This window comes from Helicoverpa zea, unplaced genomic scaffold (assembly GCF_022581195.2).
Source record: "Helicoverpa zea isolate HzStark_Cry1AcR unplaced genomic scaffold, ilHelZeax1.1 pri_000016Farrow_1_scaff_4_deb, whole genome shotgun sequence".
NCBI lineage: Eukaryota > Metazoa > Arthropoda > Insecta > Lepidoptera > Noctuidae > Helicoverpa > Helicoverpa zea.
The window spans coordinates 410,804-437,964 of record NW_025899711.1 but is presented as its reverse complement, the minus strand read 5'-3'; the positions used below and the strand labels follow the sequence as shown (position 1 = coordinate 437,964).

At 35.6% G+C, this 27,161-nt stretch overlaps 1 protein-coding gene and 1 pseudogene across 9 annotated transcripts in view; one reads left to right on the top strand and one right to left on the bottom strand.

The window, feature by feature from the left end:
- LOC124645528 (G-protein coupled receptor Mth2-like) overlaps positions 1 to 27,161 on the top strand; it is a 69,350-nt gene that overhangs the window by 16,860 nt on the left and 25,329 nt on the right. For 4 of the 9 annotated variants that reach the window (XR_006986247.1, XR_006986245.1, XM_047185334.1 and 1 more), the window contains exon 1: positions 19,999 to 20,448. The exons of 3 other annotated variants lie outside the window; for them this stretch is intronic. Coding sequence is in view for 3 of the 6 variants with exons in the window: in XM_047185334.1 (XP_047041290.1) it covers positions 20,014 to 20,448 (435 nt within the window). In the remaining 3 variants the exon portion in view is untranslated. Of the gene's footprint in view, positions 1 to 19,998; positions 20,449 to 24,675; positions 25,157 to 27,161 lie in introns of those variants that run through there. 2 more of the 9 variants (XR_006986248.1, XM_047185335.1) reach the window with 2 other exon arrangements.
- On the bottom strand, positions 2,473 to 2,590 carry LOC124645546 (annotated as a pseudogene).

Here is a 27,161-nt window from a genome sequence, read left to right as displayed (position 1 = left end):
ACAGTTTTCCCGCAGGACGCTTCATTAGTGTAGCTTTTTGGTTTGAGTTTACGAACTTAACATGTAGATGGCAGCACTTGTTCTCGGTTCAACTTTTACAATATTGCTACATAAATAGTTGAAAAGTATTGTACTTTTTAGAGTAGGTATATTCGCCTGTAATTAAGTTTTGTTTTTCTACATACCTATAATAGATATTGCTTCAAGCTATTTACTTAGGACACAATCATGATTTATATTGCTAAACGGTTCTGTTCCGCCAAGTAATAAAATATTGTTTTTAATCCTTTCAAGTCTTATTATGGTAAAACAACTCCATAAGAGTAACCTATGCTTCTAATTGCTCATAAAATGTACCATAATTTTATTGAGCTGAATTCCTCAAATGCCAAGACATTCAGACTCCTAATTTGGTTATTAGAACCAGCTCCATAGGTCTTCTCACTGTGTTGTGACAGATTGGGCGGATACGATTAGTTTTCTATACTAATATTATAAAGAGGAAAACTTTGTTTGTTTGTTTGTTTGGTTGTAATGAATAGGCTCAAAAACTACTGGGCCGTTTTTTAAAATTCTTTCCCCATTCGAAAGCTACATTATCCACGAGTAACATAGGCTATAATTTGTCCCGGTACGGGCAGTAGTTACCATGGGACGCGGGTAAAACCGCGGAAAAACGGCTAGTTTTAGAATAATAACGAAACCAAATGAGATGTTTGATTCAATGCTAGAATGCTTTTTCATATCTACCTACTCTTGAAAAGCCTGATAACATCTTACTTTTCTTGCATTTATGCTAAAAAAAGAACTAAAAAAACTAGAGGTAAGGAAAGAGCGTGGTCTGTAGGATTGTTCGAAAGAGTTACAGCCCTGGTTCAGAAAGGGCTTCAGAAGGAACATGGTGGGTCACTATGAGTCTTAAACTCCCTCACGCTGCACCCATGGCTTGAGGGGTGATCTTATGACTTCCATTTGTTTAAAGCGTGGGGTACCTTTGTATTAAAATTTTTAAACACTTGCATTAATTGCTTAAATGCTTTTACAAACTATAGCAATATCATAATTGTCCACTGCGAAAAAAAGACAAATCGCCGGTTATATTTATGTCACCATTATCTTAATTAATTTAATTAAAGTCTGCGATTCAGAATAGGGTTGTTGTGCCAGTGTGTGGCCACTTGTGAGTTTATCGATTTGAAATGTCATACCTACTTATATGTTAAGATTTTTACTAGCGTGTAAAATGGCATTCGTATTTTGAAATGCTGTTCCAAAAAGATGCCCTTTTTTTAACGACGTCAAAAATCATCAAATGACCCCTCCCGTTGTGGGTTAGCAGCGGTGAGGGAGTGTCAGACTCTTACTGACTAAAAACCGTCGTGTTCCTTCGTAGACCTTTTATGTACCAGGGCCGCGGTAACTCTTTCGAACAACCCGCAGCCCCGACAGGCCTTGGCCCTACTAGGACCCGATGGGGAAAAAGATGCCCTTAGACATCATCAATAAGCAGGCACTGTCAGACTTTCTGTCTGTCGTCCATAAAAGGAATATACAACTAAAAAATCTAAAACGTCTGTCTCAAAAAATATAGGTAAGTAGGTACCTACTGTTAATGAATTTTCGCACGCAAATTCGTCGAATAATAAAACACTCCCAGTTTTCTTTAATTTGTTGTTTGACATTTAAATATCATGTAAGCAGCGTCATCTAATTTCAATGAAATTACTGCGTCACTACAAGTAGGTACCTAGGTACCTTAATTTTCTGGTTCATAAATATTTTTACCTCGAATCAAGAGTTAGCAACTCGACATAAAAGTTCCCACATAGGTAGGTAGATATGTAGGTTGTGTAACATCTTTTCACCTGTAGGTACAAGATTAACTATTGCTTTTAAGGAAATAGTAGTTTCCATTGATATGATCTTTATAAAAAGGAGAAAATGAAAAAAAAAAAGTTTAATTTAAGGATGTAGCCTTCAGTCAAATATTACAGTATTAACATTAAAAAAGACCTATTGTAGTATGGCTGTACATGACTTTTCGGTCTTTAAAAAAAGTTTTTCGGTCTGGTAGCTAGCTCTTGCTATACATTTTCACAGAACTATCCCCTTGCCCTCCACACATTACGACCTACACACTATCATTTGATGGAACATAAATAAGAGACTTTAGAGGTCTCGAAGGAGTTGAATGGATCATCAAATAAATAGGTGTCTACGCCTGCAGGTGTGATGTGCTTAAAATTAACATTTTAATTATAAAGTCGTATAAATTTTACGACATGAATATGTATGTACCTAGGTAGGTGCTTTTTTTTAACGACGTCAAAAATCATCAAATGACCCTTTCCACTGTGGTTTAGCAGCGGTGAGGGAGTGTCAGACTCTTACTGACTAAAAACCGTCGTGTTCCGACGTGGGCCTTTCATGTGCCAGGGCCGCGGTATCTCTTTCGAACAACCCGCAAAAAAAGTCAACGTCACGCGGTATTCCCAGGCGGTCACCCATCCAAGTACTAACCGCGCCCGATGTTGCTTAACTTCGGTGATCGGACGAGAACCGGTGCTTTCAACGTGGTATACCGTATTAATATTTGTTGCATTATGACCGACGCAGAGAATTTATATTTGAGAAAGCCCGTAGAATACCTTTTACCTAAGCCCATTGCAGACTAAACAGTCGGCCGAAGGTTAACCCAATGATTGGATTTTGTTTTTAAATAAATTTTGATTCCTAAGTATCAAGGTTTTCAGTCGGTCTGTTACAACTTAATACCATGCATCTTCATACTGATTTGCGATACCATACAAACTATCGACCAAGTAAAAGTTTGCATTGTGCGGGTATTCTATATGGTCCCATTTTGTAGCGAGTACCCGTTTATAATAACACAGATAGTCATGTACACTTGTAGTTTATTGTGGTAACATTATCTATTTCAATGAGCGAAACATACACCGTTTCATTAACCGCTTCCCACGGAATGTGTACCTACTATACGAAAGTCGTACGTGCAATCGATCTACAAGCTTTCGATACATAAATCTGTCTTTGCAAACTAAATTACACTAAAAGGCGCTTGAATTTAAGTACTCAGATAACATTTTAAAGATAAAAAAAAAACGATTCAAATAAACTACTTATAAATACACAAGAAGCGTTTAATTTTGTATTTAATTTATTGTCTTGGCAAGAGTAAAAAACAGTTCAGTCTTCATCTTCGCCTACGAATATGTTTAAAAATAACATCATAAATGTGATTCTGTCTGAAAAAGTGCCCTTAACCTGAATTTTTCATTATGTAGGTATTGTCAGCAAAACAACAATTGGGTCGGTTTCCTCGTTTCTACTAGGTCTGGGTAACAGGGAATATGTACTTGCGCGTCTAGGTTCAAAACAAATAATATAAATACATACTTCGTGACAATAGGCATGATGACAGTAATCAAAAATCATTAAAATAATATATTTATTAAATTAAACTTGAAGCTTGGAATATAAAACGCGCATTGTTTTCTTTATTAATAATGTGATTAATATGTATTTTTATAAAATAAAATTACGAAATAAGGCAATCCGCCATGATATCTTGAACACCAATCAGAGCTCGTGACGTCATTTCTCAAAACAACTCGCGCGAAAGCGCGCGAACGTCACATTTCGTTATTGTGAACTTCCACTGCGATCTTTGTTTTTAATTAATTAATTGTTTATAACACGAGTTATGGAGCCCGGATTTATCAAGGCAAACAGCGCTAATTTGCCTAGAATTGATATCATAATGCTGAGAAAGTTTTTGGCATCAAATAAAGATTTTTGTTCAGCAAAATTTAGAAATGTTAAAACTTCCATGTAAGTATACTAGTTTAATTAAAAAACAATGAGAGATGAAACCTAACCTCGAAATAGTTATTTACATTATAAACTATGCTAGAATCTAGAGAACTACGTAATAACTTACATCAAAGTGATCTTCACAAAAATAAAGTTGTACCCTGGGCAATAGGTATTGCTTTTGAATCTCGCCTTGCAAGTTTAAGCCACTTGTTTCGTATTTTTTTATTGTGAGGAACGTACACAAATAACTTATCAGGAGTTGTTTTGGATGTGTTCTTACTTGGTCCCCCAGTGACCCCACAACACCTATGCCCTTTCGAATTCATATTTAATAACACAAAAAACTTAATTATTGCACGAGCGTTGTTTACTTGCGTCTTGTAATTTCAGTCGTGACGTCACAAGTGACGACATGACACTGACAAGCGTTTTCGCGCCGGATTCAAAGTGGACAGAGAAAAATGCAATTATTTGATAAAAAATCTTCGCATTTTCTTAAAATTAATAATTTTTCATATAAAATAGACGTATACCTACATCATACAAAGGAATTTAAAAATTTGTCATCATGCCTATTCCATTTATTCACTTTACAATGTTTCAGACGGTTTAAGTAAAGTTTTAAAAATGTGTAGTTCAGTTTTTTTTTTTTTTTTGTTAACGACGGACGTCAAAAATCATCAAATGACCCCTCACGCTGTGGGTTAGCAGCGGTGAGGGAGTGTCAGACTCTTACTGACTAAGAACCGTCGTGTTCCGTCATAGGCCTTTTATGTACCAGGGCCGCGGTATCTCTTTCGAACAACCCGCAGCCCCGGCAGGCCTTGGCCCTGCTGGGCCCCGCTGGGTTTGCTGACATCTCTTTGAGGAGCGCGTGGAACAACGCGCGCCGTCGACACGGGTCTGTCGTCTAAGCAGACAGAGGGACGATGATGAGGCACCCGAACTCACCGCCCACAGACCCAAGTTCAGTATTACGTGCACTAAAATTATGTAAACAGTGAGTTTAATAGGTAACCATATATTTAAGGAAAACTGGGATAAAATCTATTATTTAGTAGACGTATGGCCTGACCGTTTTTAGTGCAGTTGACTATGCTGTACTATGACATAATGTACTTACTTATCTATAAGAATTAGGTGTGAGTTAGGTTGTGAGTTTATGTGACAGGGGATTCACTACCCCGCAGTTACGTGTTTCACTCAATTACGTTACTCACCATAGAACTTTAGCTAAGGGCACGTAGGTAGACGCTCTTTTTTATACATTCGCATTTTAGTAATTACTCGTAATTTAAACTAGGGTAACAATATTTTTGGAATGTTCGTTTTATTTTTAATTTCTAACAAAGAAATAGCCATTTGCGTGTTGCGTGTTGCGTGTTCCGTACTCCCTAAAATATTTATTATATCCTAAAATATTTATTATTTTCAGTATTCATTGACATAGCGGCAACAGACAACAGAAATACAATATCTGTGAACACATCAACTGACTTGGAATCATGGTATCTTATGTATAAGATAGGTAAATAAAGCCTTATGCAGACAGACGAATGGACAGATAGCCAGCAAAGTCTTAGAAATAGGGTTTCCCGTTATTTGCCCGGGCATTTGGATACGAAACCCTAAAAATTCAGTAGGTTGAAAAGTCGAATTCGCAGATTTTGTTCTGTTTTTCGCCGAAGTCAATTTTATAGCGCCTATGATTAATTTATGAGCAAGAAGTCACATTAAAACGAGTTGTTACTCTCTTTTTGCTTACAAGCAATTGATTTTATCACGAATAAAAAATAAATGAATAATGTACTTATTGCTCACTTGTGATAAAAAGGCTAGTGTTGAGTATTATACGAGATATCTTTTTGATCCACAATAAAATCCTGTATCGCGGGAACGTGTATCATGAACATCTTTGGCAGTGGATAGTCAGAAGCCAGAAAGTATCACAACCAGTCTTACCAAGGGTATTGGGTTGCCCGAATAACTGGGTTGAGGTGGTCAGATAAGCAGTCGTTCCTTGTAAAGCACTGGTACTCAGCTGCATCCGGTTAGATTCGAAGCCGATCCCAACATAGTTGGGAAAAGGTTGGCCATACGATGATGAGATCTATTTTTGATTCACAATAAAATCCTGTATCGTAGATACGAGTGATTACAATATACATACAAGGTGTTGATTTGCATTTGTGCCATACTTCAAGAGGAGGTCATAAAATACGTAAATAATCGATTGGAATTACAGTTGACCGGAAATAGCTAATATGCACTGCTTTTTTTGTCATTGTTATGTCGTAGTATTTCAGAAGTAATCCAATTTTATGAATGAAAATTATGAATGATAATAATTATGAATGATCGTTGCGTATGCTTTATGTTTGCGTTTGTGTGAGGGCGCAGCACGGTTTTAAGGCCAGTAACACACACGCCAAGTTTAAATACGGCTAGATGATATTGACGGAATTCTGAAAAAAAAAAAAAAAAATTACGTACCAAAATTTTTGCTGATTTGGGTCGAGAATCATTAGTATAATTACGTCCTTGAATATGGTAAGGATGCAAATCAACAGCTTGTATATTGTATAAGAATACTTTGAGGTATTTACAGAAATCTAAACTAAAAGTCGTTCTCAAGCTAGATATGTGTTAACCAAAACTTAATCAGCATATTACATATTTGCCCTTGCGTTGTGTTCATCATTCCTCTTGTTTTTCTGTTCAACTAACCGTGAAATACGAGGCAAAGAAAAACACATTACAGCCAGATAAATCTTACTTCCTACTTATATTATAAATGTGAAAGTTTGTGAGAATGTATGGATGTATGTTTGTTATTCAATCACGCAAAAACGGCTGGACGGATTTGATTGAAATTTAGTATGTAGATAGGTGATACCCTGGATTAACACATAGGCTACTTTTTATCAACACACCATGCGGGCGAAGCCGCTGGCGGCAGCTAGTATATTATAAATGTGAAAGTTTGTGAGAATGTATGGATGTATGTTTGTTATTCAATCACGCAAAAACGGCTGGACCGATTTGATTGAAATTCGGTATGTAGATAGGTGATACCCTGGATCACAGAACACATATACCCTGACGGGAAGAACGGCAACTTCATACAAAAAAAATGCCAACAGCTATTGACACTAGCGCCCCAGTATTTGATCCGTGAAACTACTTTTAGCGCCAAATTTTGAAACTGATGTAATTTTTTGTTTTTTATTGTATTTTTTTGTAATTTTCTGACATATGAAAACAAAGAGAAACTTCGGTATTTGTTGACCATTACCTGAATTTCGCTTTGTTTGCATGATACATTCATGTTTACGGAAAAGTATTTAAATGAAACAAAATTTTAAGCGTTTTTAGAATATTTATTTTTCGTTTTACAACTTTTTTCGGAGCGTCTTCGATGAACTGTCTATTTTTTAAAATACAGTGTCGATTTTTTGTGAAAACTCGGGTTTCTATCTTCTATTGCAGTGATGTTACACTTGGCACACTCTCTTCTAAGTTCATAGCGTGTATGACGTGACATTTTAACAAAATGATGCACAAGTAGGCACACAAAACAGAGGAAATGAATCTATATCTCGTAAAATTGACCAGGCACAAATAATAAACAAAATCCAAATAAAACTAGAAAATGAGTCCATATCTCGTAAACTGTCCAGGCACAAACACAAAATCAAAATGATACTACGAAATGAGTCTCTATCTCGTAAGTGTCAATCAAGCACAAAAAAAAAAACAAAAACACCGCAGCACGTAATAATTACAAAAAGAAGTAATGAGTCTCTATCTCCTGAAAATCCTCAGGAAGTTAGAATTAAAATAAACGAAACAAATTACAGGGTCTCTCGTCCGATGAACCACCATATTTGTTTTTATTTTTACGCGTTGTTGCCAGACTAAAACTATTAAAAGTTTCTATGAAAATTATAAAATGTAGTAACAAGAAGATAATAAGTCACAGATAAACTGAGGACATGAAGTTAATTCTTAAAATAAATACTGATTTATTTTAAATTAATCACCATAATTTCAAAATTAAATTTTTAGTGTGTTTATAACTAAAGAAATGCTACTCATAGGGTAGAAATGTTTTTATCTGATCAAGCAAAACACCAGTATTGATATCTCTGTCTAGCGTTTATCGTTGTTTCTGTTTCGCTTCTTTTGCCCGACGTTTGCATTGGTTACTTGAAAACTTGACTCCCCGTGCCCTGGATTAACACATAGGCTACTTTTTATCAACAGACCACGCGGGCGAAGCCGCTGGCGGAAGCTAGTATATTATAGTTATGTGCTCATTGTCATCATTAAATTCCACCAGATGAGTTGAGAATTCACAACCTATTAAATTGCTCGCGCACTCGTGCGAAAATTATATGTGCCTATGTACTGACATAATCATATACAACAACTACATAGATTTCGCCCGTGGTTTACTCGTAACCTAAGGGATAAAAGTTTCTGGATAGAGATAAAACGTAGCATATCTATGTGTTTATTTGGCATATTTATTTAGCTACATTACTGCTAAGTTTCATTATAATCTGTTGGGCCGTAAGTGCGTTAAGAAGTACCTAACAAACACACACACAAACACACTCACAAACATTCGTCACTATAATGCCAGTGTGATGGCATTGATAGAACAGTTTTATTTTTACAGTTTTGTTTTCAAAAGATTTTTTATCTGAACAGTGTGCGCGTTCGATTGATTCATTTCCCATAACTTTTCAAGAAGCCAATAATAAAGGTCTGCCATTCATAACTTTTCTGACACGTCTTATAAACGTGTTAGGAATAAATTAATTTCAGAACGGATTTAACTCTGCAATAAAGCTCAGACAGACATACTTTTCATATAATGTATTAGATGATGCCCTCGGTTTCACCCGCGTCCGGAGGGAAATATCCAGATGAAAGATAGCCATATTCATACATAACATAGTTAGCTGTAAGTTAGTACATGATTTTAAAAGTGATTCTGTGGATTTTGAGATTACAAAAAAAAAATACCTAAAATTATACATATTGACATGTGTGATAAAGTGATCTAATACACAAGAGTCTCTGATTAGGTGGTACGTGAAGTGATTGCTTTAAGAGGCAGTAGTAGTTCATAATTCGGCTTATATAAACTCTGTTTCCGATATCTTTGGCCCCTATTTGTCAGGTTTTTTTAAATGTTTAAAAATGGAAATTACATGTAAATAAATAATCAAAGTATAAATATAGACGAAGTCATTAACCAGATAAGTCATCTGGATAGTTGCATGGTTGGGGAATTACAAGGCATGCTTATTATCAGCTCAAATCGGGTTTTCCCGATGTCTAGCTAGTTTTATCTACCTATAAGTTCATCGCGATAGACTGCAACTGCTCCGGTTAATTGAGTATCTTCGATTACCTGTAGCTCGGCGGCTATAATCAAACCGGTAATGTAGCAGCTGATTTCCACGATATTGATGAACATCCAGATTATAGAGAGCACATCTGTGTATTCTTAGTAGGGAGGGTAACGTACTTAGTATGTTCTCTGACTACCAATTATGCTGCTCTCAAGCGCGGATCCAGCCCTCAAAAAAGGTTGTGGTCACAGCTACTAGAAAATCGGCTAAGTACAAATCGGAGCATGAACATGCTCAGTAACAATCATGCAAGTCGTTTATGAACTTTTGAATTAAACTATTTCCTTTTTTCTGAGCATCAGGATTTTGGCATTAGGAATTAAAATAAACTTAGGAGGAAGTCGGACCGATTTAAAAAAATATACCGGGAGCAATCATTGCTAAAGCACCCCTATGTAATGGAAAGATTGTGAGTAGTTTTTTTTTTTAGGAATATATCTAAACGCATATTATGCTCACTATCAGTTCCGTCTCTAGCTTATGTACCGGGAGCAATCATTGCTAAAGCACCCCTATGTAATGGAAAGATTGTGAGTAGTTTTTTTTTTAGGAATATATCTAAACGCATATTATGCTCACTATCAGTTCCGTCTCTAGCTTATGTACCGGGAGCAATCATTGCTAAAGCACCCCTATGTATGGAATGGAAAGATTGTGAGTAGTTTTTTTTTAGGAATATATCTAAACGCATATTATGCTCACTATCAGTTCCGTCTCTAGCTTATGTACCGGGAGCAATCATTGCTAAAGCACCCCTATGTATGGAATGGAAAGATTGTGAGTAGTATTTTTTTTGCGCGAGCGTAGCAAGCCGGAAAATTTTTAGATTTTGTTGTAGGTACCAAGTTTTAAAATCAAAAGTGAAGACGTATAATAGAAGCATATAAAGTTGCGCGAGCGGAGCGAGCGCGAAATTTTTGAGTTCTGTGCCACAAATTACCTAAAGAAATTATAAAAAAAGTACTGTGAAATTAAGAAGCTGTGAGCGCAGCAAGCGCAAAATTTTGGAGTTTTGGGACACGAAATCACCCAAAGAAGTAAAAAAAAGTAACTTCTGTGGGAAAAACTTTGGAACAAAACAGTACCAAAACAACTAAAAAATTGTAAAAAATGTGCCTATTGTAAATAATAATAATTTTACGGTAATAGATAGCTGTGTTGCTGAGAAGTTTGTTCTTCACTGCTTCTTCTTAACCAGAAAGTGCTGAAAGAGGGCGTTATTTGGGTGCTATCCCTTTCTACTTCTAAATTTTAACTTAAACTAATCGAACGTTTTGGACTCAAATTACCGCAAAGTGAAGAAGCCGCGAATTTTTTGAGTTTTGGGACACAAAAGAACCTCAAAAACTAAAGCTGTTAGAAAAAAAATATCATCATCAGCCTATCGCAGTCCACTGCTGGACATAGGCCTCTCCAAGTGCACGCCACTGAGATCGATTTTCGGCTTCTCGCATCCAGCTCCTGCCAGCCGTCTTGCGCAAGTCATCACTCCACCGTGCCTGAGGACGTCCTACACTACGTTTGCCGAGGCGTGGTCTCCACTCTAGACCTCGTTTACCTCAACGGTTATCGGTTCTTCGGCTAATATGGCCAGCCCACTGCCACTTCAGCTTGCTGATTCGGTGGGCTATGTCGATGACCTTGGTTCTCTGACGGATTACCTCATTTCTGATGCGATCCCTCAGAGAAATGCCGAGCATAGCCTCGACCTGATCCCGAAAATGAGGATTCTAGAGCCACATTAACACGCCATTTCACCGAAGACCTGCCAGAAGTCAGCAGTGGCGAAATCGAGATCGCTCTGAGACAGCTCAAAAATGGAAAAGCCCCTGGCGAGGATGGCATTACAACAGAGCTATTAAAAGCAGGAGGAAACCCCTTACTGGGGAAAAAAATATGGTGACCTCGAATTAGTAAACAACGGTTATAAATAAAATTAAATGCAACAAAAAAAAGTATTATTTCGTTCCCTTGTGTTATGATCAGCCTATCGATTTCAAAAGACCGTAAAAGTGTGAGGTCACAAGTCTTTTAAGGTTGTGGGCATGCCCATCGTGCCCACAACGGTGGATCCGCCCTTGGCTGCTCTGCTGTATGAAATCGCTACGTATGATTATTTAACACAAATATGTTGATTTATAAGGACATTGGTGAATTATAAAATAAATTGAATAATGGAAATAATGGCTTGAAATGGCAAAGAAAAACCTCCTCAGCCTCCTCTAACGTTCAGGACCCTATTGTGTATTAACGTAAGTATAACATTATTGGGGCTCGCGTCTGACTCGAACTTGCCCGGCTCAAAAAAAACGCTGGCTGATATTCCAAAAAGCTTCTTAATCTTTTTCAAACAAATTCTCAATCCCGTTCAAGTCTCTTTTTATCTCATCTATCCTGACATGAAACAGATAGGTGGAACATATGTACATATAATATCAAAGTGCATAGGAATTTTAAATTATAGCCTGTCAATTAGCTGTCTGCCTAGATGCGTTAGAAATAGATTTTGTTAGTATCACCGATTTTTTCTAGACTTGTGTACTTGCCCCTAATACTTGAAGATTTGTCTCAGGTACCTATGTAATTACAGTTTGAGGCCAATATAACCTTTTGTTAAAGCCTGTTTTATTTACATTTGTTGACTATTGTGAAGTCACTAAACATCTTTTCACAAAAGGGCAAACCTTTTTTATTTGATCACAAGTCATCAAATGACCCCTTCCTCCTCTGAGTGCAGCGTGAAGGATTGTCATACTCTTACAGACTAAAACCCACAATGTTCCTTCTTAAGCCCTTTATGTAATAGGGCCGCGGTAACTCCTTCGAACATCCCGCAGCCCCGGCAGAATGTGCAAAGCCTAATGTATAAATAGGATTAGTAATAGGCCGGTATATGAATATGCCTGACCTTACACAATCGAGGGGAATTTTGCTATACCTGGAAGTCAGATTAATTGTAAATACCTCTACAATAGGAAGACGTCATACAATGTATATTAAAAGCATGAATAGTATCACATATTTACCTTTGTACCTGGACAATAGGTACCTAAAACCTTATTACTCAGAATTCTCAATTATAATGATAAGTCATAATTTTGCGTTAATTGTTAAATTGACCGCTCTGTCCCATTTCAAACATTGACAACTGTATAGCGAATATATTTACAGGAAAATTACCGTGTTGGTTAACCTAAATGAGTAACATTGTTCTTGAAGAATATATAGCTAAGTCCCAATATTTTCCATGCTTCAAAACAATCGGGACTTAATTAGGTATTTTATTATAAAAGTTCGATACCTACCTTTTTATTTTACTGTTATTTATTATTTTTCCGATTTACAAAAAGGAAGCTAAGAAAAAAACTAAAGATAAGTAGGTATAAGTGAAGATATTTCTAGAATCTAGATCCCCCAGTTAATTAGTATGCATTGGATGTCAAAAATAAATAAACAAGGTTTTATATACATTGCAATAAAGTGCATCTTTTAACCTTGGCAGAACATTCAAAGTTACAATTCGCAAGTGGTCACAACTTGATTACTTCCTTACTATTATTGGTTGTATTTAAATATATATTGCAGTATAAGTATTTATTACTAGCTTTTGCCCGCGACTTCGTTCGCATGGAATAGTGACTTCCGGCATATTTTTGGTTTGAACAATAGATGGCGCTATATGTCCGGAATAAATTTTATTTTTTATTTTAATATATTTTTTTAAATAAAAACTATCCTATGTCCTTTCTCAAGTTCCAAACTATGTCTGTACCAAATTTCACACAAATCGGTTCAGTAGTTTAGGCGTGAAGAAAAGACAGACAGACAGACAGAGTTACTTTCACATTTATAATATTAGTTAGGATGTATATATAATTTTATGCAACTACGCACATAGATATACCTACTTACGTTTGATTGAACTACTGGAATATCAATAACACCTATTAGCATTGTAAAGCAGAAGATTGATTTTTTGCTTGACCAACTAATCTCACGAAGTTCTTGAAATGACAGAAATTTTTTCAGTGTTGGTCATTGACCGGGAAGGTTATAGAGTACTTACTTATTATCGTGAAACCGCTGACAAAAGCTAGCTGTAAGATATCGACTGCAAGCAAGCAATACCTCCTATCTGACTCCGGGTGGATTTTAAAGGGGAACAATAAAACTTAATAAAATCCTTATTCCGAGGAAGGTATAATGAGATACTGAAAATCCAAGTTTTCTTTTTCTAAGCATAGTATTGATTAATAAAGTTTTTTGTTTTTATTTTGAATCTAAAGGTAGTTTATGGTAGATACAAGTTTTTTGGTTTTTTGAAACAAAAATGTCAGATAGGAGGTATTGCTTGCTTGCAGTCGATATCTATTTTTCTTTATTGATATAAGCTCTACTTTTGTGAGATTGTAGTAACGCTGATGAGGTTCAAAATCTGCGGAAAGTGATCGTTTGTTTGCGTATCTGAGTATGAGCAGGTTTTAAAGCTCAAAAATATCTACCCCCTATCCCTCAGTGTCGTTTTAGGCACTTGTTCACCGACAAATTAAACGTCCATTTTTCTTAAAACAATTGTTTACTTACTTCCAATATAATGTATATTTGTTTTCTACGAAAGGAGCATTGTACTTACTACTTACCGCGTCAATTATTGTAAATGAAAATGTTCACGGGGAACTATGACAAATGACTGTTCTAGTAATATCTTGCATAAATAAAACAAGTCAGCTTTCATATTAATTTATTAGAACCGTGCTAGAAAGGAATGGGTCGATGTCGCTGGTTTGTACTTAATCCAGCTTATGAGTCACTTACCAAATGAAATAAAACACCGATGATGTTACTACAAAAACTTAAACATTGTGTCGAACACTTGTCTAAAAAAAAGTGTGGCTGCAAAATGCACCTTATTTCAACGTCATAATCTGACATTATTTTAGACAAGTGTTAAACTGACGTTTAAAGTTTTTGTGGTGCGACGGTGAACGTTTAACTGCCGAATACTGAAACACCATTCAATTTTAAAGACAACACAAACATCATTGTTACACTTACGTTAATTGCTGCGATTAAGACTTTTAAGACCTAAGGTGACTTGCACCATTACACCCAGTATAACGATAATCAAATTTTTTGACAATTGAAAGTCAAAGCCGTTAAAGTTAACTTGCATTAGAGTGTTTCGAAATAATTCTACAATTATTCTGATCAATAACAAAAAGAGTTTTCTGTTTTATCCTTTGTCTTTTTCCCAAGATTTTCCAATGTTGGTTTTCCTCACGACTACCTTGTAGATACGAATTACTTGCATCAATGTTTTATTCAACTATTCAAATAATATTAAATACTTATAGAATTCAAACGAGATAAAAAAGTACAATGAAGTTTATATTGAAGAGGGCAGTACCCACTAAGTTTCTTGACCTTGTACTGACTTAAATAATATGAAATCCACACTTTTTCATTAATAAGAAACGAACTTTGACACCACATATCAGTTTTTGTATCTCTTGTTTTTATAAATACGGACAGACCTAATCAAGTCATTTCGTTTTTTTTTTACTTTTAGGTAGGAATATATTAATTATTATAATACTCTTAATTGTATTAGCTTAAGTACCAGGAAATTTTAGTTTCTTATAATAAGCGTAAGTAGTATGGTAGGAAATACAATTAAACATTTCAATTAATTTATTTGATTAAATAAAAAAAATAGATGAACTACAGGGACTTATATTATAAAAACTTCGATTAATGATTGTTTACCTCACATTTTTAATCCCTGAAACGAACGGACGTTAATAAATAGAAAAAGTACACAATGTACACGAATACTCTTTTATTTGTGTAAAATCTTACCATCCATCTTACCGGTAAAATAATCAAAATAAACAAGTCAGTATGCACTCTAACATGCAGTGGTTACCTAGTTGTAACCACTGCATGATTTTAAATATTTTTAATTCGTGTTTATATTCCCGGAAAATAATTGAGGATAGTGTTTTTTCTAGAATAGTCACAAAGGTCATATATATTGGCATTTAGTGAAGATTACTTTAATAATAAAAATACAACATTAACAATGAAAAACTCTTTGCCACCTAAACCTAATGAAGGCACAATACTTAGTATAGTTTGCAAGGCAACTTGCTTACCTATCAACAAGCACGTACAATAGAGGCATTTCAAATTACCGTTGACCCATTTCGAGGCATTTTCCTGGTACTGTATTTACTCAATGACAATTATGTCTCATCCCATTCAATAATATTTGAGTAAACTGTATTTCCACAGTCACTGGGTACCAGTGAACTGTGACGAAGTAGCGGCCGTGAGTCAAGGCAAGCCAAGGAAAACAAAAAACTGTAGCAATTATAATATTATCTGAAATTAAGAATTTGTGGGAGTGAAGTCGTTTGATGTTCGCCTACTGAGCCGTGAGGATCCGCATTATTGATTTGCATAGTGAAGCGTACCTAGTCAAATCTTTTGCTGTGGTTTTTCCCAACGCCAGTTTTCTTGACAAAATATGTGCAACCAGTACCTTAACCTACCTCAACATGTCAACTTTTTTCAAAAAATTTTCAACCTTATCACAATAGTGGAAGATTCGATTGTTAAAATTTTACGGATTCGGGTAGGTTGACCTGCTGGCGTCTGTGTCTAAAATGGTTTCAAGAGTCACCCATCTTACCTATATATCAGCTGAACATTGTTGGGTCTGCAATTTTATCATGATTAGGAAAATTACGTTATTCACTTCCACAAACGCAACCAAAAGTTGCCCAGGTCACTGGGCTGAGGGGGTCAGATAGGCAGTCGCTTCTTGTAAAGCACTGGTACTTAGCTGCAACTAGTTAGACTGGTAGCCGACCCCAACATAGTTTGAAAAAGGCTCGGAGGATGATGATGACTTCAGGAAATGCAAAAAAATACGTCAAAATGAAATAGAAGGAAATTAGGTATAGGTTTCTTATTCTGCTTAAAAAAGTTACAGTTTCTCGGAATCAAACGTATGATAGTGAATAATGAAGATTTTTGGTATATGTCAAGGTTAATGTTTTCGTCTTTAACGTTAATGACGTAAACTCATGAACATCATAATTTTTACGATGCGTTTCAAAAAAATTGTCATTTATGATCTTACAACAAAAAGTTGAACAGGCGTTCGGCACGTGTTTTAGAAAATTTTGTATATTACCTTAAATACGTGTCGAACGCCGCGTTAACTTTTTTCTAATCTTCCATCAATGTTTTTACTAATAATATGCCCTTTTTCGCAAGGTGACGCAACTGCAGCGTTTTTCTGTGTATATGTTTGCTTTGTCATTATAGTTCGGCCATTCAGAGAATGCGTTCCTGACACGTCGCGATTGAACTGACGACGTAACTTTGCAATGGCGTTGCAGTTACGATAAAAATATTTTTGCTGGTTGTTTACCGTTTTAACAATTGAGGAGCATTAAAACAACATTATTATATCAATAATCAATGAATGTTATAATTTTGTGCCAAACTGAGTGTCAAATAACTTGGTAAACAATATTTTTCTAAATCTATACTGCGCTATTACAAGGTTATGTCAGCGGTTTATATTTTGTAGTGCTGTGCTAAAAATAACAGGCAAGTATCGTAATCTGTTCTTATACAGTTATAATATAAAATAATACGTTTTGATTTTCTTTTTAAGAATTGGAAAATAATGGACTATAAGACTTAATTATAACGTTTATGAAATATAAAAATAAAACTATGACCAAACCGCATTTTTATACTTAGATTAAAAATGGTAACCCCAAATGGCGTTATGGGCCGCCATTTTGTGACGCTAAAACAGTCGTCCGTTGTCGTTTCGTGCGCATAGACCACGTTTTTCAAGTGTTTTCGATCTGTTTTTATTTGATTACCCGGCTTTTGTTAGACCGAGATATCAGGATTGATTCTGTTATTGATAATAATATAATTATACATGTAGGCGAAGATGATGATGAAGACACCACCTCCTCAAGCAAATCGGAGTCTGATTAATATTCTGTTCGCACATTCAATTCAATGTACTTGTAACAAAGAATAAATAAAACAATTTTATTATATGAATATTACCTTTTTTTGGTTTCCACTTAAATAACTAAAATATAAAACAAATGATTCCGCCAATTTAAAACGAAAATAATCTTAAAATAATGCGGCGGTTCATTTTGAAGGAACGGTAACGAACTCAGTGTTATGTTGTGCCCATCACTAGTCGTGACTAACTGATAGGTGTCAGGAACGCATTCTCTGAACGGCCGAAGTATAGTTTTATATATTTTATTGCTTTTGCGTCTTTTTTTGTAAATAAATAGTTTTTCTTTCTTTCTTTTCTTCTTTCTTTATATTCTAATATTCACGGCCAAAAAATTGTAAAGCACTTGTTTTGGAAAGACACACTGAAAATGAAAATATTTGATGACAATGACAAATGACGGATATATCATCCTAATCAATGTTTGTGTCGTGATAATCAATCTTCGTATGAGTATAATTATTCATCTACTTTTCAATCTAAGTCCCGTTTTGTATAGGTGTGATATTTACTGTATTTTTTTGGAACATTGACATTGTATGACGCGGTCTCAGGAAATAATAGGACATTCCGAATGCTGTCATCCAGTTGACCTATAGTTACCTTTTGAGTTTCTCACAATCAGTGTCTAATCTGTTTATAGTACTTTAGTATGCTTTAATATTTAAAATCATGCTAGCAACAAAAACGGCCCATATTTACGGTAGATAATAATTTTATAAAGAGAGTTTTAGAAAGAGTTTGTTTGTTTTCTTGCTTGAACTCACTATATAGTAGCGAAATAATTTACACGGGACGCCGGTGAAACTACTAGAAGAATGTAGTAATATATTAAAAATAGACAGAAACAGATGAACCACCATATCTATATATTTTCAACTACCAAAAACTACCCGAAAGTAGGTAGGATCAATTCGTTGGGGAGTTACGATGTCAGACAAACTTACACACACACACATATATACGTTAACTATATCGATCACAAACACCCATAACATTTTCAGTAATTGACCAATAAACAAACCGACGACGAGTAAGCACAATAATGCATGAGTATACTAATGTAATGCATTGTAGATTGATTATGGAAAGAGTGCAGCGTATCTATCCTTTTTTTATCTTACTATATAGTTACTCTGTCTGCCTATCTGTCGCCTTTCTACCCGAAAGCGAATCCTAAATCCAATGCTAACCTGGAGCCTTAAGAAAGGCATAGGCAATTTTTTTTGGATGCGTGAAATATATTCAGCAGATGGAACCGCGGGGAAAAGCTAAATGTATGTTTTCATTGAGCAGGCTAAAAATGTACCGTTCAGTCTAGACTTCCCCGCCAGCCAGCGTTACCCAATTGCTTATTGTTTCTAATTTTTAATAGTAGAGATCGGTAGATCAGTCGTATTTTAAGTAATGACGTCTCAAAACACACTCATTAAGATTGGCTTACAAAGTGATCTGAAACAAGTACTATGTTTTTTGTTAAAAAAATAATGTGGTTTAAAATATGAGTATTTATGGTCACTCTACTGTTACCTGTCAGGTGTCGCATATATTTTTATTCCTCTGCCAATAATGTGGAGCCAATTAGTCCTAATTTCGGGATTCAGTTACTGTTCGAGTCTGCATATAGGCTGCCGCTTTCACAGTGCTCCAAGTATTTTCCAAGACATCACTGTTCAGATAAGTTTATTTTTTGAAGCTAGAATTAGAAATATTTGAGTCAGTTACGTTTCTCCACTGATAAAGTCGAGTTGTTGATTGAATACTTCGTGGTTCTTACTGTAGTGTTTTTTTGTGCCAGTGATCAGTTATTTGTCCAAGTATGTATCAGTAAAGTGTTAGGCAGAACATTTTTTTGTAAAGTGGTATAACTTTTTGTAGGCTATCTATAAATGTATAGGTCAGTGAGCAGTGACCCCTTTTGGATATAAACAGGAAAATGCTGATTAGTTCAAATCAGTTCAAATCTTGGTTTGTTGAGAATTTCTTACAAAAATAAGGAAAAATAGTTTTGAATATGTAGTTAATCGATTAGCCAAAATAAATCGAATGATCTTATTTTGGCAAGCAATTGAGATTGAAAGTTGGGAATCCCTCGTTTATGCAATCAATGCATATAAAAGATTGAGGAATTTCGTAGATCTAAAAATAGTGATAATTGTTTGCTTTTACTTGCGCGGGCTGGATAATCTCATTGTTCGGTTTAGGATTTTTGATCCCATTTTATTATTAATGACGATAGAGAGTGAGCGCTAAATTTCGTGATACTGGCCCTGAAAGGCAGATTTAAGGAAACTCATTCCTACAATGTTACTACCCACTTCTGTATGCAGGCATACGAAAATATCGAAATAAGATACTTGTTTTTTTTTTTATAAATCAATATATTATGTATTACTTACCTGTTTATTGCAACGAAACTTGTTTTAAGAATTTAAATACATGATAAATGTCTGATTTTTAGATCCTGTCTTATCGGCCAGTATTTCCATCTCGTATTAAATATAAGCGAAGATTTTAATCAATTTCGTTAGTTCAATCGAGTTTTGAGTCGCGATCATTGCTCGATTGCCATTCGTATCGTTACAGGGTTACTTTGTCAAATATACTGAGATTAGTATAATTGGGTTAAAGTGTGAAAGTCCTTTTGGAAAATTAGTGAAAAGTGCAAATATTTATGCGTGAAAAATGCGCACCATATTGGCTGTTATATTCGTGGTTGCTATGGCAACTGGATTACAACCGTGCAAGCATGCAGCCAGTGTTCGACTGACGAATCTTACGTACGATGGCCAGATATACCATAAAGGCGAATATTTCGTGGACAGCAAAACGGGTGAAGAGCGGGGATGCATTTGTATGAAGAAGCCATGTGCACAGAAATGTTGCCCCTTTGGACAAGGGTACCAACATGACAAGATACACCCTAACCTAGGCAAGTGTGTACCAGCTTCCCAACCATTCGAAGTACCGGTGTACAAACAACGACACACCAATAAAATTGAAGGCTTCAACGCTACAAAAAAAATACATCTTTTAATTGGAATAGCGGGATGTGCAGCAGAGTTGGATGAGGCTCGAGTCTATAGTCCAGGAATGTCGGACCTTATTGGTATGCAAAGGGTGAGGATATAAACTTATTCTTCTAACATTGTAAATATGCATGTTGTACATTTGTAATTATGTATGAAAGTCTAAGACATATATGTAAACGTTTTTTCAACTCAAACTCGTTCATTACGGACCTAGGATAAGATTAAACTTATCAACATATTGTATAAATATAAAACGAGTTACGCAATATACTATTTTTAAAAGTTCTTTTCCTCTAAGAAACTTATGGAGAACAAAATAAATAGTAGAGATGTCATAACGTAAATCTCCTAAGAAAGTAGCGCGCCAAAATGCGGGTTTTCGCTCGACGTTAAACGTTACTAGCTCTGCCATAACACGCCTTTTATGTAACCCGCCCATTATTTTAAAAAAAAAATTACAAATCAATCAAGACCAATATTTGACAGATTGGTTTTGATTTGGCAAGGAACCCGAACGCCTTGTTAGTTCTAGTAACTGATCAGACCTACCGTACGTTACTTGACCTACAAGAAGGCGCCTGACCTACCTCACTTGCGGCATCTCGGCTATTTTTCCTTCCTCCGTGGTGAAACCTGTATTCGTTGTGATGACGGGTAAAGCCGCAAAAGTAAATAAATAACATAATAAGCTGCGGCGATTTGTACAGATAAATATACAAGCTGTTGATTTGCATCCGTGCCATATTCAAGGACGTAATTATGCTAATTATTCTCGACCCAAATCAATAAAAAAATTGGAACGTATTATTTTTTTTCGGAATTCCTTCAATGTCGTCTAGCCGTATGTTACTGGCTTGGCGTGTGTGTTACTGGCCTTAAAACCGTGCTGCGCCCCTACACAACCGCAAACACAAAGCATACGCAACGATTATTCATAAAATTGGATTACTTATGAAATACTACGACATTACAATGGCAAAAAAAGCAGTGCATATTAGCTATTTCCCGTCTATTGTAATTCCAATAGATTATTTACTTTACGTATTTTGTGTCCTCCTCCTGAAGTATGGCACAAATGCAAATCAACACCTTGTGTTAACGTGTTTACAATTGCGATATGAAACACCCCAAAACAAGGACTATGTATTATTTACTTAGTGAGGTTATCTAAATAACAAATACATTGTGCAGTATGTCGATTTTTATTTTGTAATTTTTCAAATGACTAAACATATATTCATGCTTATAAGAACGTATACTACTAGGTTGGTTAGCGTCTAAAGCTATCACAAAATTATCGTTTATTATCAAAAATATTAAATTATACCTATGTTTATTTTTTTCCCAAAGTCTCCTAGTTTTAGCGAGAAAATTTCATTTCTATTAATTTTTATTTATTTTAACTATCTCTAGGGTATGAAATAGATTTCACTCATAACTACATCCCACGTCGAGTTTGACCGGAATTAGATGATACATTAATTTACTTATTGAAAATTACAATGTCATGAATTTTTTTCTAGTGACATATATTCGACATAGATTCGATACAAGTATTCAACGCCATACATAGCAATCTAACACACATGCTACATAAGTATGAAAATTTTCCTTTAGGCGATTATCACACTGCCCCGCATGATGCAGCGTAGCGCGTGGATGCGTTTTTTTCCGTTGCTTGTAAATATCTCCGTTTGTATGGAAAACACGCATAGTCCAACACACTGAAAATGCATCCACGCGCGTTCATGCGGATCACGCACATACACACGGAGAAACATGCACCCCCGCGCGTAGGTGCGGGGCGAGACGCAAGGTATGGCACACCGAATCCCGCAGTGACGCGCGTGATTTTGAATGGGCGTGACGTGTATATTTGAAAATGGATCTCTATGAGAGCCGCCGTGCATGAATCTACTAAACGCACCTACGCGCGTGAGTGCGTGAAAAACCCGCACGATGATGCAGATCTGCACTCCCGCAGGAACGCGCGTAGGTGCGTCGACACGCAAGATGCAGCGTGATGCGGGGCAGTGTGAAGATCACCTAATTTCGTAAATGAAAGTTTAATAGGTGTTCTTTTGATAATATTTGACAGTCACCCTACTGTGTCACGTCATTATGTCCACTTTCGAACGATACTCTAATAAAAAGGACGAATATAGGGTGGAGTTACGTTCGTGGATTAAAGGGTTCTGTACCCACCCACATCATATTGGACTTGTTTTGTATCCATCTGGTTCTTCTAACTTAACAGACAGACATGTGTTGCTGACGAGTTTGTTGCGCCACTTATTTCCAGAAAAAACACATAAGAAGTCGTGAAGTGTGGACGTCTTGGGGGCTGTCTTTTGTTTTTGACGTACAAAAGTACTTTTTTATCAGCCTAATTTGAATAAACGTTCTCGATTTTGAATTTAAAAAGTTTTTGACTTCGTCTGCCTCGTATTTGCCCAACTATATAGGGTCGGATTTTAGTCTCACTGGATACAGCTGAGTACCAGTGCTTAACTTGTATCGACTGCCTATCTACCCCTCAACCCAATTACCTTGACGTGCAATCCGAAACACGGAGAAACTCGTCATGACAAGGTGGTCACCCATCCATGGAACTGCCGTGCCAAGCGTTGATGTTAACAACTATACCAACTGACTCGATAGAGTTTCGACAGTATGTTTTACGTACAGGGCGATGTCATAGACAGAGCGAAGTGGAGAAGAAAAATTAGGAAAGGTGACCCCACCATCATGTGGGATACGTAGCAGGAAAGAGAGTTTTACGAACGGAACCCTAAAATTGCCGAACCGTTCGGCGAAATTTAACTATCATTGGTCAGTCATAGTTCGGAACTCTAAACTGTCGTGTGTGCCTAATATTACAAACTCGTGGTTTATATTTAGTTAACTGTTTCGATTCGGCGTTCTATGGGTTATTTTTGTAGATATGATGTCGAAACTTCTTAGATTGTATCTGGACTGTAGAATTAAAATTTTGATAATTTAATTAAAAAACTCTAGAGAATTCACCTTAGTATAATATACTTGCGCCCTTTTGTATATTTGGTCATTTTTTTCATATATAGCGACTGTTAGTCATAAATGTAGACGTATAGTTGTAAGTACATACATACATAGCCGTGAACTTTTGTCAGTAATTACCAAATTTAGTGATTAAAAAATGTCGTTTAAAATCTAATTAAAATTAATTTTGTGGTCACATTACCTAATGTAGGAGTACGATTATGTAGGTAGGTATGTAGTTTTGATAAATTGATACATTTCGTAGAAAAGAATTTTACCGCTTTAGTACCAGTTTTTTTAAACTACTTTTTAATATTATTTTCATAAAAACGTCACAAACATACCGAATACCCAGCAATCTCGAATCATATCAAACATAACATTATTAAGAAGGTTGAATTCCGGTCTCGAGATTTTTTGTTCAACATCGTACCTAACTGAATAGGACTCATACATTATAAAACGGGTACCTATAAAGTTTGCGGAGCAAACATTTTGCAATCCGCATTATGTTTTTCTAAAAAGGCTACTTTTAAACCGGACCTTCACAGGAATTGTAGCCAGAGTATTATAAAATGTTCGAGGATATTATCATTTACATAAATTTACGTAAGTACCTACAATCGCACCTACCATTGCATATACTGAGTGCTTGCTTACTATATACAATACTTGAGAATAAACTTTTTTCCTCAACTTCAAAGAAAACCAGTTCTCGAGGGCGCCATTGCCAGTTCAATAACCAGAGGCGAAAAAGTCGAGGTAAAAAAATACTATCTGACAACCAAAATGAGACTCATATAAAATATTTTACTATTACAGATATATTTTTGAGCAGAACGGTAAATAAATGAGTCATAGTTAATGAGAATAACAAACTCCACTTCCAAACCGGTTTGCCATTACGACATAAGTATAAAAGTATACAAAGAATTTAAATAAAACAGATGTTTAGCTTTGTTTATAACCACGGAGCTTAAACTAATACTTGCATCAAAATCATGTCAAAATATATGTAATTTTTTTCCCAATAATTTTCAAAATTACCCAGGTACTTATTACACGACCTCGCAGATCAAAGACAACAAAAGCTTCTCAAACAAAATTATAAGGAACTGTTATAAAAAGAAACCATAAAAATTAACAATAAACATCTAAATAGTAATTTCATCTAATTCGCACACCGGGGTTTTTTTCCTCCGACTAGGTATAGAGCCTGTATTTAAAGAGTTAAATAGGCTGTACTCATCGCAATTGCTATGTACCGTGCGACCACGGAAAACCCTCATTGAGTAATCTCAAAATTGACAGTCAGTCCGAGACCTGCGTACGCGCCGATCGTACCGAGGTAGTCGCTCAGTAACAACATGCCCACCGTACTGGTTATTGTGTTCGCGATAATTACACAAGTAACTTCGCAATGTGGCTTAGAAAACAGTGTAGAACTAGTGAATAAAATGTACAATGGTGTTAAATATAAAAATAGTGAATATTTCGTTGATAATGTGACGAATTTAGAAAGGGGTTGTGTGTGCTTGAAAGAAACTTGTGCTAGGAAGTGTTGTCCTGCGGGCACGGCTTACCATCCACCAGACAAGATGTGTGTCAACGTCAGTGAACCCTTCAACCCACCTGTTTGGAGAGGACATCTTGTGGTCGAAGGATTTAATGCAATGGAGAAGTTCCATTTTTTGTACGGCAAAATGACTTGCTTGGACCCGATAGAGGTCAGAATACCTGCTGCAGAAGCTACGGATGTTTATCGTTTAATGACGGTGAGGTTAATGTTAAACTAGATTAATATGATTTAGGTTATTGAAGAGGCTTTGTAATAGGTATAGTAATTTTAAAAGCCTTCGCAGTAGTTTTAATCCTGTGATCTAGTGAAAGATTAAAATAGTTTTCCTGCAATTATTCTTGTATCTAGGTTTAAATGAATTACTACAATCTACTACATGTATATATTTGTAACAAAATATATAAATATTAACGAGTGTGACGTTCGCATCAAAAAAAACTGTGGTCAAGTTTCGACAGTAACAAAATTGAGAAAGTTGATAGTTTTTTTTATATATTTTAATCGTATATGCCCATGTCAACTTTCATTCGACAGCTTCATAGGAGGAATTTGCAATAGCTTTTATCATTCTTGAGACATGCCAAACTAAGTCAAACAACAAACTTTTGCCAAATAAACAAAGCGAGTGGGATGACCTCGAAATATCGATTTGCAAGAAACCGTTTTTTTTTTGCAAATATGTATAAGCATTCCGCAATGTGATCAATACAATTTTTATAAAAAAAAGAACTTAGAGCAATTACGATACCATAATAACAATTTGATTACTTAATACCAAAAATTATCATTTAATTTGCATGTTGTTTGAAAACAACACTTTAGGACGTCAAACGTACGATTATTTTTAAAGCGATTATCGCAGTTTACAAAAAAAAAAAAAAATGCATAACAATTCATTTTTGTATTCTGTCTATAATTTTTGATAAGTATTTCCGAAATGAATAATAAATGACATAAATAAAAAAAAAACAATTAGTACTCATAAAAATATCAGTATGTGCACTGATGTGTCACAGCCCGACTAGATTAAGGTTGCCATTTTGACCGCCTCTCAAGACAAGATGGGCTAGCATGGGTACGAAAGGTGGGCTATGTCCATTTCTTCCATCTTCATCTATTCAGATGTTTTGTGGAAACAAACAAACAAACAAAGAAGAAAGAAAGAAACGATGGATGGATTGTATGAAAGCAAAATATGGTTGGAAACAATGTTAGAAGAAGTGTAAGAAGACGAAATGTTGCATCGATCCCAAATAAATTGGGATAAGGGCAGGAGGTTGTGGACGATAAATATTGGTAAGGATAACTAAGTCAGGAAATGCGCATAAGGCTACGTAGCTATTAATCGCTCAATGCAAGTCCCAAATTGCTGAAACAAAAACCTGTGTCCTTGCACTTAATGAAAAATGACAATGTTAAGCATGCACTTAGCCTTTGACATTCATAAATAATATAGCATCGAACGTCTCGAATCTTAAAAACAAGTTTTTCTTCTCTCGGTTGAGGATGAATAAGATACTGGATTCGGTATTTATCTCAGAGGTATCTAAAATGTTTCTTAAAATAACATTTAGTTCCAATAAAGTTGTCAAGCTATGCGGTTGTGATATCCTTAAAGTAACAAAGTTTATAATAATGATTAAGTTCATATCACTGATAGTATGTTTTGTGATTATTTCGGGGGTTGTATCAGATCCTCAACTTTGCGTTGATCAAAAAAGTGTCAAACTGGTGAACAGAGCTTACAACGGCATCACATTTGGAGACGACGAAATTATACTGAGTAACACAACTGGAGAGGAGAGAGGATGTGTGTGTCTCAAGGGAACTTGTGCCAGGAAATGTTGCCAATTTGGATGGGTCTACAATGAGCCTATAAGACAGTGTGTTCCAAATTCTTATGTTTTCGATCCTCCCGTCTGGATACAGAAATTTGGAGTAGTAAAAGGATTCAATGCAACGAAGGAGTTCATTTTCATGACTGGTAGAATGAACTGTACAGAAAAGTATGAAGGTAGAATAGGAGCACTACCAGTTTTTCCGGCAATCCATCTTACAATTGTAAGTTTTTTCAGGAGTATAACAGTTTCAAATACTTTTAGATGACACTTCAAATTATTGTTTCTGAAAATATTTGTTTCTATTTCATGATTTTTGGCCAGAGTACCCCGTTTTAAAGAAAATAGGGTTTAAGATCTCAT